General features: G+C 41.7%; 1 protein-coding gene across 1 annotated transcript in view; it reads right to left on the bottom strand.

Moving 5' to 3' along the window:
* Window positions 1-5029: 5029 nt before the first annotated feature.
* The window catches only part of LOC121276872 (amyloid-beta A4 precursor protein-binding family A member 1-like), a 157356-nt gene continuing 148274 nt past the window's right edge, over window positions 5030-14111 (bottom strand). Inside the window, exon 13 of the mRNA XM_041185463.1 lies at window positions 5030-5894. Coding sequence (XP_041041397.1) covers window positions 5823-5894 — 72 coding nt within the window. The 3' untranslated portion in view covers window positions 5030-5822. The remainder of the gene's footprint in view (window positions 5895-14111) is intronic.

Raw genomic sequence — 14111 nt, 5'->3', positions numbered from 1 at the left:
TTTTGCAACATTTTCTCCTAATAACATTGGCCGTGACTTGTTGCATTCGGGAGTGACATTAAGCTCAGCGCATTGTGAAATGACATCCTTGGGAAAACTAATGAACAGTGGCGTCAACATGTTCCGTATATTTCATTGATACTTTAATATGGGCCAGAGCTGGTGAGAATTTGGAACCTGCTGCTACATCAAACGTTTTGAGGTAAAGAGCATTGATACATTTAGGGGAAGCTAGATGAACCATAAGGGAGAAAAGAATAGAAGGATGTGCTGATAGGACAAGATGAATAGGAGAGAGTGGGATGAGATGTGTGGGGAGCACAAACATCAATGTGGACCAGTTACCTGAATGGCTTGTTTCTGTGCTGTACTTTCTATTTTCTTCTATGAAATTGAGGTATTTGTATATTTAACTAGGGCTTCAATCCTGTTTAAGTGTCCAACTCCCATTCCCAATTATTGTAGCTGTAGGAACACACAATCAATAATTGGTTGGATCTGATTTGGTCCAATAAATTACATTAAAATATTTATAAGGGAGGTTTTTGAAAATACACCCAAACAAACTAAACAGGCACTAGTAAAAGGAGGAATCAAAGTTACTAGTTACATGGTTGAATTGGCAGCTAGTCAATCTATGACTGAAGACAAGATTGTTGTAAACAGATAAAAAGGTTGGTATTTACACATAGATTTTTATATCTAACTGGATTTGGTCCTGATTTAAGTCACCTATTTGCTTCCAAACGTAACGTTTGCATTTGAAACTTGGGTAATGGTTCTATGATTTTTTTAACACCTTCCATGGGTGTTATTTCTGTGGTGGGAAGGGATTATTGGATTTAACATTGAGAAAATGTTTCTAAAAATAAAATAATACAGAACTAATGTCTGAATGTTGATGGGATATTTAGGGTCCGCTTGGCTAGGTGTCCAAGAGGACTGGCTGCAGAATCACTTCAAAGCTTTTCTTAAAAAAAAATTGCAAGGTCCAAGAATCACCAACATGTTCCAAATAATGAAGAGTTCATTCACACTACTGTCATGCTTCAAGTACCAACAGTTGCTCGATGTGAAACGCACACTTAAATCACCACAGCAAACTACAGGCATCTCCAAACTAGGTCTTGTGCACAGACACTTGCTGAAAACAATCCCCCAGGACTGTACCCAACAGTCCAAGAATGTACCTCGATGACCCCAGTCGGAACTCCATTACCCTCAGACTGGGACCCAGTACTCCAAGATGGTACCTCAAACTGCACCCCAATACTCCAAGATTGTACCCAATCTCCCCAGGACTGTTTGCCAATCCCTTTGGGACTGGACACCAATACAGTGGGACTACACCCCAAACCCAACCCACCACCAGCACTCCCCCTTCCCCCCACTGGAACTAGATCCCAACCAAAGCCCCCTGCCCTCTCGGGACTGTACCCTAGATCGAAAATGCAACAAAGAAAGTGAGACAAGAAATTAAATTGTGGTTTCAGTAAATTGCAGCCCCCAATCAGTAGCTGTGAAAGATTGTTGAGTTCCCCTGCATGTGCTAGCAAGGCTTGCATACGAGTGAAACACAGACTCCATTGTTTTCAACAGTCATGCAATCAGCAGTTCCATGAGCTTTAATGTTCTGTCACCTCAACAAAAAATTCGTTGCCTTTATAAATTAAGATGGCAAACTCATTTGTTTCTGGTAGATTTTATTGGTCAGATTTGCGAGACACGTGCCCTGCATCTAAAGTGCCAGGACACAATCGGTTACAGAGGTAAATACATGCAACACACAGCACAGCAGCTACAGAGAGGCAACATGTGGAAATGTCAGTCACAGTAGAGACATGGAGTTCATGATGAACCAGTCCAGGATGTTCATCAGCTAACTCCTGGGATTTCAGGCCTCTTCACTCTCTGCTAATGGATTACAGTGTCTATAGATCAGCTCAGTGTGGTTGTATGATACCATTTCTTTTTTTTTAAAACTACACCTCAATCTTTGGACTGAAATGAAATAATGCTTTATTGGCCCATTTCCAAAGCACTTTGCCTGAAACCAAACCCGATCCCACCCCACCCCCGGCTGTATCACGCACTGGTTTAATGCTACAGTGGAAGTAAGCCAGGAGGAATACATCGAAACGAAAGCAAAACACACTGCGGATGCTGGAATCCCGAATTAAAAACAGAAAGTGCTGGATTAATTTCTTCCAGTTAGGGTCATCAACCCTTAACGTAAACTCTGCTCCTCTCTCTCTACAGATGCTGTCTGACCTGCTGAGCATTTTCCAGAACCCTCTGTTTATGTTTGTGAAACTGTATTACTGTTCTAAATTGGACTGATAGAATGCCATCACTCACTCTCTGTGCATTCGCTGCACATTCAGTGCGGTTTCTTGTTATCGACTGTCACTCTTGTATATCTCGCCCAACATACTTTCAAAGGAGGGAGAGGAAAGGGAATGGAGACTAACTTTTTCAAAGTTTCTTTTCCTCTTTCTGTCTCATTTGTTTTGTATCGTCAAAATGAAATGTAACAATAACTATATATATATATATATATTTCTGTCACTATATATGAGCCAGCAGTTTTATTTTCTCTGAAATTAAGTTAGGTTTCAATAGGACACAAAGAACGCTGCTAATCTGTTCTGCTCAGTCACTTCTAAACTCTTTGGGGTCGACTGTAACTCTCTGAAATCAATCTGGTTTGTGGGTTGTCAATTTGGTATTCCTGGAGGGCTTCATCCACAGCCCCTCGGTCCACCCTGTCAAACAATCTCCCAATCTCCAAAGATTTTTTATAACTAAGTCATTCAAAGAAAATGTAAAAAACAAGCCTTTTTTTTAATGCCCCAACTCCCCCCACTTGATGATTTTTCACTTGCAGCAGCATCCTGGAGACTAACCTTTGAATTTTGAGAGTATCCAGAGCGTTCCTGGAGTGTTGACAACTTCGGCAGTTAAAGATACATTGCCTTGTCAGAAGGCCCCCCTCCCCCCCACCCTGGTCAGCCAGCCTGCCTGTTTCAGCCGACAGGTCCCCTTTCATACACGATCAGAGTCTTATACCGTATGTGGGACCCCAGTTGCTATTTCACAGTGAAACTGGTGGGTCGGTTCCCAGACTAGATTCACTGGCAACGAGGGCGAAGAGGTGGCAGGAAGGTTACATGCTCCTTTAGGCCCCATTCGAAACCATCTGGGCCTTTGCTGCAGGCCCAAGACCCCTCCCCTCCCCCACCAACCTGAATCTATTGAGCGTTGTTCCAGCATCAGCCTGGCACCCCACCTTTCCCAGTTCCAATTTTAAAGGGGGCCTCAAAATGGGTCTCAACCGCTTCACTCCCCATCACCAGGCCCGGTTGATCTGCCCCAAGAGTTAACATCGACCCACTGCAGCAAAAACCTCCCCCTGCCTCCCCTCAGCCCTCTTTTTTGAAAACAGTAAACCTGGTTGCAATTTTCCACTGATGCATGGTCAAACTCAGCTTCTGAAGAATTAGCTTCATTCAAAAAGAGAGTGCCGATATCTAGGCCATCACAACACGTCTGAGTAATTCTTTTTTGTTTTCAACTTTGTGGAAAAAGGGTTAAGGAATGTGTAAATCATTAAACATATTGCTATTTTCCCTTTCCCCCTTCCCCCCCCACCCCGCCAAAATATATCCTTAATAGTAAAATAAATAAATAAACATTGTATTATAAACACCAAAAAAAAAAATCTGAACTTACGACAAAAAAAATACTGGAATAGGAACAACATTCATAAGAAGTGCATAATTCCAACAATCATAATAGCAGACACACATTAGTTAATGTAAGTTTACAAGGAACAACTTTGTTACACTGCAGCATTATAACTTCCTGATGTTTTACATTATTTTCTATTGCACCACATGACAAAAAAAGTTATATTCTAGAGCTGTATTTACATTAAGTTCACATCGGCAGCTGCACGCATTTGATTATAAATATTAACACATGAGTCACTGAATGACTGAAACCCATTAGTCTGTGCCACGCCATTATAATTACTTCAAGTAATGATGCTACAGAGTTGTACAGGTATAGGTGAGGTTAACATTTTTGTTTTGCATGTAAACAGGGGAATCGCATTGTTGGTCTGAAGCAGGGCTGAACCCCGATAATTTCAGGAGATTCATTTCTGCTCTCAATGAACTTATTTCCTAAGGATGGGAATGAAACTCCTATCAGTGTTTGCGAAACTAATAGGGGCAGGTTAACGAGTCCTACTCGTCACACATCAGTGAAACAGAAATGAATCCGGAAGTTTTATTTACCCAGCAATTACTGCCCACCTAAAGCTAAACCTATCTTTGCATCGAATTGCTGTATGGAATAAGATTCTGATTCCATGCTGTGAGCAAACACCTTGTTCAACTCAAAGTCACTTTTTCCAGGGAGCTGCCTAGCCACTTAACATTTCTACATGATGAGGACAAAGTTAAGATCTTGAAGCGCAGGCTCCCCCCCTACCCCTACAGGACATGGCACTGTAAAGCAGGCTGCAATCGATCCCACAGTACTGCACGGTCGTTTAATTACATTTTAAAAATAAATTTAAATGGAGCCCGGTCTTTCCTTGTGTAAATTTGAAGCGTTTCAAGTTAAAAAAAAGCATCGTACTCAAGGTGAAATAATGGCTCAAAGAATTTGTCTCCTAATTATTTCCTTACTTGGGCCTGAGTGTAAAATCCTAACCCTGCACTGAATTAGATGCCCATATCCACTGTCTCGTAAATTTATTAATGAGGGTTTAGTCTGCAAAATGTGTTGAATGTCTGACGCTAACATGTTACTCACAGTATCGCATTTTAATGTCACTCAATAAACCTCTGTTCTAAATCATTCTTTCCTCCCTCACCTTAACATTGCAAAATCAAACATTAATTTAACTAGTGTGTGCCAATGGAGTTCTAAATTAAGTTTCACAACACAGCAGTTATAGATAAAGGAATTATGTAAACATATTTGGGGGGGTGGGGGGGATGGGGGGAGAGATATATCCCTCTCTTTGCTTATTTTTATGCTTAAAGAAAAAAGCAGACATGAGTATAAAATAGTGTTCCCTGTTTTACAATCTCAGCTACAGATTTGTTAATATTAATAAAGATAATTATGCCATCAAGCTTTTTGCTTTATAAACTGGAGTCAAAGGAATGATCACAGCTCCACATGGAGTGTCAGTAAAATGGGCTTTAAAAGTATTGAAATGAAAGGGGAAAAAAAACTCAGAATCAGTTAAGATTGTTAAAATAACAACTGTTTTAAATTTAACATGTCATATGCGTGTGGAATGTCTCACAGAAGTAACGGGAAACAATTCTGGAATTTTTTTTAAACTAAAAGTTAGGAATGAAAATTTGGATATTTCTGAGCAGTTGTTAGCATAGCCTGCTCTGTAAAACAAGTATCGTAACTTTTTAAATGCTCTTTATCAGTTCTTTAAGCTTAAAACACATTTCCCAATGACACCATCACCTGTGTTGAAATGGTTACTGTGAAAGGTCCTCTCTTAAATAACATCAAACTAGATGGGTGCCCAGTTATTTTGCCTAATTGAGAATTAACTGAGGAGAAGCCCATGGGAATATATTTACGTTCATTTCTATATAAATCACACAACGCTGCTTCTCTGAAAGGCATCAAAGATTTCTCAACAAATTTTGTTTTGTCAAACAAAGCATGTTTAAATTAAAAATATCATTGTTCCTGCTACTGCAGGAACACAGCAATGATTAACACAACCAAACCACACAGACATATCCACTTTGCACACTGGGTCATGGTGACAGCCCCTTTCAGATGTAAACTGGCTGTTCTTGCGCAGTCAGCAGTCTGTACATGGCAGCTGGCATTGTCTTCATGTGAATCTAGGGCAGAAGAGAGGAAGATCAGCAGAATTTTCTACATATCCTGTGCCCAGAGAATGAGGGCTTACCTTAAATGTATTCCTAGAACAGTGACATCTAATAAGATACATTGTCAAAATAAATTTTCTTCCCTGATCGCAAACAACATGGATAGGCTGGAAATCACAGCAGATCAGTCAGTGCTGAAGGAAAAGATCAAGACAGAACCTAGAACAACTTTCATTTATGTAACACCCACACTGATGTAGTAAAACGTCCCAAACTGTTTCACAGGAATATAATCAGCCAAAATTTGACACCGAGCCAAGTAAGGAGATATAAGGACAGGGGAGAGGAGTTTTAAGGAGCGTCTTAAAGGAGCAGAGAGAGGCAGGGAGGAAATTTCAGAGTTTATGGCCACCAATGATGAAGCAGCTAAAATTGGGGACACTCAAGAGTCCAGAATTGGAGGAGCGCGGGGATCTCGGAGATTTGTAGGCTGGTGAAAGATATAGAAATAGGAGGGGGTGAGGTCATGGAGAGATTGAAAACAGGGTTGAGAATTTTAACTCAGTTCTGATGAAGGTTCCTACCAGCAATGTCAACCTTTGTATTCCTTTTTCTAAAAAAAAAACACTTATTTTCTTTCTTCTCTAGGAAAGGGAGGGCTGAGGGGGTGACCCCATAGAATTCTTTAAGATTATGACGTGTTGGGTAGGATAGATATAAAGAAGATGTTAACACTTGAGGGGAGACCAAAACTAGGGACCATCAGTATAAGATGCTGTAGTCACGAAGAAGTTAAAGAGGAGCTTCTTCACTCAAGAGAAGTGGTCAGAATGTGGAGTGGGATTGAGGTGAAATGTGTTTAAAAAGAAACTGGAAAACAAGGAGAAAGGAATAGAAGGAAATGGTTATAGAGGGAGATGAAGTAGAGAGGGAGGGAGTTCATGTTGGGCCAAATGGCCTGTTTCTGTGCTGTAAATTCTATCTTCACTGCAATGTCTGCTATTTAAATCTAAACTTATATTTTCTAACAATAAAAGTCACATTATGCACCATATTTATATTGCTGCCATAACCATGAGGAACAAGATGGATTCATGATTGTAGTTGCAATAATGTTCTCAAAAATGCTGTTTCTTCTTTTTACAAAAAAAAAAGTTAATAAAATAGCACACCAGTTCCTCTTACAAACTCCCCTTTCCCCTCCTCTCTCTCAGGGTGTAGGGACAGTCATTTTACCCCTACGTAGACACAACTGCTCAGGGTCAATTTGCATTTGTTCACACGACTATACACAAGCAGAAGGAAATTCAATCTGCTGACGTCAGCACACATTACAGTTCACAGCAGTGTCAATTATAACCACTGACAGGGAAATAGGAATCTGTGGATAACGCAGACACATGGCAAATGAAACTTAACACAGAGAAGTGTGATGTGATGCATTTTGGAAGGAGAATGAAGAGAGGTAATTTAAGCTGAAGGGTGCAATTTTAATGGAAATGCAGGAACACAGAGACTTGGTGGTTCATATAATCAAATCTTTCAAAGTGGCAAGATAAGCTGATAAGGCTAATAAAAAATAGCATATAGAAATTTTTTTACATTTATTCTCTCATAGGATTTGAGAGTCTCTGGCAAGGTCACCCCTAGTTGCCCTTGAGAAGGTGGTGGTGAGCTGCCTTATTGAACCGCTGCAGTCCCTGTGGTGTAGGTACACCCACAGTGCTGTTAAGAAGGGAGTTCCAGGATTTTGACCCAGCGACAGTGAAGAAACGGCTTTCCAAGTCAGGATCATGTGTGGCTTGGAGGGGAACTTCCAGGTGGTGGTGTTCCCATGTGTCTGCTGCCCTTGTCCTTCTAGATAGTAGTGGTCAAGGGTTTGGAAGGCACTGCCAAAGGAGCCTTGGTGAGTTGCTGCAGTGCATCTTGTAGATGGTACGCACTGCTGCTACTGTGCATCAGTGGTGGAGGGAGTGAATGTTTGTGGATGGGGTGCCAATCAAGCAGGCTGCATTGCCCTGGATGGTGTTGAGCTTCTTGAGTGTTGTGGGAGCTGCATTCAGCCAGGCAAGTGGGGAGTATTCCATCACACTCCTGGCTTGTGCCTTGTAGACAGGCTTTGGGGAGTCAGGTGGTGAGTTACTCACTATAAAATAGTTTTATAAACAGAGATGTAGAGTACAAAAACAAGGTAGCTATGCTAAACCATTAAAATCAGTGGTTACAGGCCTGAGCTGGAGCAGTCTGTTAAACTTCAGGCCCAAGACAATAGGAAGATATCAAGGCCTTACAGAGAGTTACTAGAATGGTACCAGGGATGAGAAATGGCGAGACGGGAGAAGCTGGGACTGTTCTCTTTTCAACAGAGAAGGCTAAGGGGATATTTAATAGAGGTGTGTTTAACTGCCTGTGTGCAGACTTCAGAAGTTTCTGCCAGTTTCAGGACAGTAATGACAGTGAATGCTAACAGCATGGATATGCCATGAACATTGAGTTATGTATTAATGGCAATACAGGTTCTAATTGATTTCATGCAGCAAAATAAAAATGCATTGAAAAAGGGACAAATATCTGACCATTTGAGGCTATAATTTGACTATGTCAATTGCTCTGTGGTGTACCTTACCCAGCATTTACACTACTTCATGGTCCGAGCACAAAGGTTCAGGCTAATAACTCAAGCACAGTGCTGACAGAATGTTGCATTGTCAGCGGTGCTGTTTTGTAGATGAGCTGTCAAACCGAGGCCCCATCTGCCACCTCAGGTGGGCGCAAAAGATCCTGTGGTACAATGCTGAAGAAGAACAGGGGCAGTTCTCCCTGGTGCCCTGGCCAACATTTATCCCTCAACCAACATCACTATAAACAAATGATCGGGTCATTAACACAGCGCTGATTGTGGGAGCTTGCTGTGTGCAAATTGGCTGTCACGTTTCCTACACTGCAATAATAACTACACTACAAAAATGCTTTATTGACTGTAAAGTGTTTGGGAATCTGTGTTTGTGAACGGTGCAATGGAAATGGAAAGTCTCTCTCTTTATTGCTACCGCAAATTTTTCATATTCAAGGCTTTTTGCAGATGCTAATATCATGAGAATGTTAGAGTCAACTTCAGTGGGTGACAATTTGCTGCTGGTGCTCAAAGGTTAATGTTTCTCCCAATTACATTAGAAGAAAGGATTTATTAATAAGAGGTGATAAAACCCGTGAAGAGGCTGACATACAGTTTCCATCTCGTCTAATGGGAAAGTTAAATGACCAACTTGACATTCGCCTTAGACTGTGGAATCGTTTTTTTGAATAAACCAAGGTAACTTCAAGGGCACGTTGGTGTAACTGATCGGAGAGCTAATTACATTTACTGAGTGCACTCTAGGGACCAGCTCCAATCACATTATAGCTACAACCTGGTCCTAAGTTTATACGCGATAACGTCATGGATATTTCTGGCATCATCTACTCTGTTCAGCCCCACAGTGGAAGATTTAGGTAGCAACTCTTGATACAACTATTTTGGACTCTCACAAAACAACCTCTTGAATTATTTTACAGGAAGGGCTTCACTCCCTCAATGTACAGGATGAATAAATATAACAACTAAATTTGCCTTTAGAAACACAGGTTTAGGGTTTCCAACTGGAAATTTTATATATTTCATTCGCAGGCAAGGCCAGCATTTATTGCCTATCTCTAATTGCCCTCGCAAAGGCGGTGGTGAGCTGGCTTCATGAGTACAACTGAGTGGCTTGTTTGGCAGTTAAGAGTCAACCACATTGCTGTGGGTCTGGAGTCACATGTAGGCCAGACCAGGTAAGGACGGCAGATTTCCTTCCCTAAAGGACACTAATGAACCAGATGGGTTTTTACAACACTCCGGTAGTTTCGTGGTGATCACCATCACGAACGTTAGCTCTATTCCAGGTTTGTTTATTTCCCAGCGGCTTTGATGGGATTTAAACTCTTGTCTCCCAATCGTTAATCCGGGCCTCTGGAATCCTAGTCCAATAACACAACCACTATGCTGCCATTCCCCTTTAAATCATGTGATCATGATCATTTTAATTATGTGATATTTAATCATGTGGTAGCCGATGATAGATGCCTTCAAAATCTGGGGCGGTGTCAAGCAAGGCTGTGTGATAGTCCCCATACTATTTACCATTTACCTGACAGTGACTATTCACCTCATCAAAGGTCAACTGTCTTCTAATAAGAGTATTAAATATCACCTAGATGGAAAACTCTTTAACCTCAGTCGCCTTTGTGCCAAACCTAAACTGACCACCATAGGCCTAAAGGACCTACAGTTTGCAGGTGACCGCAGTGTCAGTGCCCACTCTGCACCAGGTTTGCAAACCACTCTCGATCTCTTCAATTCAGCGTGCAAGATACTCAGTCTGTCCTTCAATATTGCCAGAACAAAACCCACACCTGATCAATCAAATATTCCACCTCCCATTAGTGTTGAGGGAGAGAGTCTGGAATATGTTGAGCACTTCTCATACCTCAGCAGTCATCTCTCTCAAAAGGCCACCATTGGCGAGGAGATCGAACACTGGAGCAGCAGCGCCAGCTCAGCCTTCTACAAACTACAGCAGTGAGTGTTTGACAACAAAGACCTCCGCAAGTCAACAAAAGTCCTAGTGTACAGAGCAGTTGTCGTCATGAGGTTCCTGCACTGCAGTGAGACCTGGACTGTGCATCAGTGACACATTAGAGAGCTAGAGAAATTCCACCAGCAATTACCCTACCCCATCCTCTGGATTCAATGGGAGCATGTGATGTTTACCAACAACAACAGCAAGTTACTTAGAAAATAAAATCAAACATAATTCAGTTCCCTGACTCCCACATCCCACTGCCAAATTTCAGCTTTAGGGAGATGAGGTTCATCTCCAGAACAGAAACACCAAAGCTGCCCAACATGGAGTCAAATTTTCTTTCATAATGCTCCTGTGAATGGCCTTGGGGCGCTATATAAATGTAAGTTGTTCATACTGATAAAAACCAGGCTGACTGGCATGAGCACTGATGTATTTTCCTTCACTTACTTTTTTAAAACAATCGAAATTTGACACTGAGCCACATAAGGACATATTAGGACAGGTGACCAAAAGCTTGGTGAAGATGATAGATTTCATGAGCATCTTAAAGGAGCAAAGAGAGGTAGAGAGGCAGAGAGGTTTAGGGAAGAAATTCCAGAGCTTAGGGCTTTGGCGGCTGAAGGCACAGTTGGCAATGGTGCAGTGATGAAAATTGTGAACAAGAAAAAGGCCAGGCTGATGGAGTGCAGAACGCTTGGAGGTGTGTAGGGGTAGAGGAGGTTACAGAGATGGGGAGAGACGAAAGCCATGGAGTGAATTGAACACACAGATGAAAACTTAAAATCTGAGACATTGCTGGACCCAGTGCCAATGTAGGTCAGTGAGCACAAGGGGAGCCCCTCAGTTCAAGGGCAACTAAGGATGGGCAATAAATGCTGGCCTTGCCAGCAATGCCCACATCCCATCAAAGAATAAAGGGAAAAAAAAACAAGGGTGAACTGGATCTTTGCAAGTTAGGGTAGCAGAGGTTATGATGAGCTGAGGTTTATGGCATGTGGAAGATGAGAGGCTGGCCAGGAGAACATTGGATTAGTTGGAATCTTACATAAGTCACATTGGTGAGGTTACATCCCCCAGGCCTTCAACAGTTCCTCACCATCTTCACTCTTAGTAAGTAGTTCAGTAACACATTCAGAACAGCAGATGGTGAATCCCTGGTTGGTCAATTAATTTTAAACTCATGAAATTACTCTTCAGCCATTGCAAAATCTACCACCAGTCCTTGATGAGTAATATGGTGGCATTTGCCTCATTGCAGTTTTAAAACTATTTGGCAAATTTAATAAATAGCCACATTTATTAAGCTTGTAAAATCTCTCAAATGAAATGTAGCATACAACTCATCAAATCTCTCTCTCTTCAAATTTCTTTATTGATTAATCAATACTCTCACCAAGCACAGGCAATCATTTGTCACATTACATTGAATTCTATATAATTTGTTAAATTATTATAAAGAGATAAATCACTTCAGAAGACATTTCTGCAACAGAGCAAAGGATTTATTATTTTATAAGCAGCAACAATGCAAGGCAGATCAACTCACCCAGGCTCCTTCGACAGCACCTTCCAAACCCGTGACCTCTACCACCTAGAAGGACAAGGGCAGCAGACACATGGAAACACTACCACCTGCAAGTTCCCTTCCAAGTCACTCACCACCCTGTCTTGGAAATATATCACCGTTCCTTCACTGTCGCTGGGTCAAAATCCTGAAACTCCCTCCCTAAAAGCACTGTGGGTGTACCTACACCACATAGACTGCAGCAGTTCAAGAAGGCAGCTCACCACCACCTTCTCAAGGGCAATTAGGGATGGGCAATAAAGGTTGGTCCAGCCAGTGAAGCCCACGTCCCGTGAATGAATAAAGAAAAGAAACCGAGGCAATTTTCAACAGGAAAACCTGTTACTAGCTGCAACAACAACAGGGCAGGCCACATTTAATTAAACAGGATTCACCAAAACTGACATTCATATCAACAACCATAAGTTCATTCACACTCTGTACATGCACTCACACCCCCAGCCATACATATACCCAGCCACACTCCCTCTCTCTCACACCTTCACAATCCAAGGGCATTTTTTTCCCTTTCTTTTCCCTAATCTACATCACAAATTGTCCTATCAAAATGCATCATGCCACATTCTCAGTCTTTCCAAAGCTGTAATGAGATGTCATCAACGCTTTAAAGAAATAGAATGCACACATGCCACATGACAGAATCACGCTACATGGAATGGGCAAGGTGACAAAATGAAAGGTCACTTTTCAACACACCCCCCCAATCTTTCAGTTGTTCTTTTAGCTTGACCATTTCTTTAATGCGTGATCATTCCTGTTTCAGGATGCAGAGTCTCGGACTGGGACTGTCTTGAAGAACTGGAATCAGGAGGTGGGATAAACATTTCACCCCAGAATCAGCGGCAGTGTCAATTGACTCCTAGTTTCCCTTTGCATCCTAAGCTTGATTCACATTAGGCCCACAGCTCACACAATGTTCTGCCTGGGAACAGACCAATTGTCTTCAACTCCAATTGCTGCAAACATGCATACATATGAATGCACCAATTAGGAGCACGAGTAGGCCATTTAGCCCCTCGAGCCTGCTCCGTCATTTGATAAGATTGCGGCAGATCTGATTGTGGCCTTAACTCTACTTTCCTATCTACTCCAGAGAACTTCTGACACACTTGTTAATCGAGAATTTATCAAACTCAACCTCCAAAATATTCAATGACCCTGCCTCAGCGCTCTCTGGGGAAGAAAATTCCACAGTCTAGCGAGCCTCTCAGAAAAAATTTCTTATCTGTCTTAAATGGGAAACCCCTTATCTTTAAACTGTGCCCCCTCATTCTAGTCTCTCCCACAAGAGGAAACATTCTCTCAGTATCCACCCTGTCAAGTCTCCTCAGGATTTCATGTTTCAGTAAGGCCACCTCTCATTCTTCTAAACTCCAATAGATACAGCCCCAACCTTTCCTCATAAGATAACCCCTTCATCCCAGGAATCAGTTACGCAATTCTTCTTTAAACCACTTTAAATGTAATTATATCCTTTCTTAAGTAAGGAGACCAAAACTGTACACAGTACGCTAGGTGTTGTTTCACCAAGACCCTGTACAACTATAGTAACACTTCTCTACTTTTATATTTCATTCACCTTGCAATAGATTCAAACATTCCACTTGCCTTCCTAATCACTTGCTGTGCCTGCATACTAACTTCCTGTGATTCATGTTCCAGGACACCCAGGTCCCTCTGTACTGCAGAGCTCTGCAGTCTCTCTCCATTTAAATAATATGCTGCTTTCCTATTCTTCCTGCCAAAGTAAATAACCTCACATTTTCCCACATTATACTCCATCTGTCACATTTCTGCCCACTCACTTAACCTATATCCCTTTGCAGAGTCCTTTTGTCCTCTTCACAACTTGCTCTTTGACCTATCTTTGTATCATCAGCAAATTTAACTACCATACATTTGGTCCCTTCATCCAAGTCATTGACATGGATTGTAAATAGTTGAGGCCCCAGCACTGATTCCTGTGGCAGTCCACTTGTTACAGCTTGTCAACCCAAAAATGACCCTTTTATCCATCACATCCATTTTGATCTCAAA

The sequence above is a fragment of the Carcharodon carcharias genome, chromosome 4, assembly GCF_017639515.1.
Source record: "Carcharodon carcharias isolate sCarCar2 chromosome 4, sCarCar2.pri, whole genome shotgun sequence".
Taxonomy (NCBI): Eukaryota; Metazoa; Chordata; class Chondrichthyes; order Lamniformes; family Lamnidae; genus Carcharodon; species Carcharodon carcharias.
This window is presented reverse-complemented; position numbering and strand designations above follow the sequence as displayed.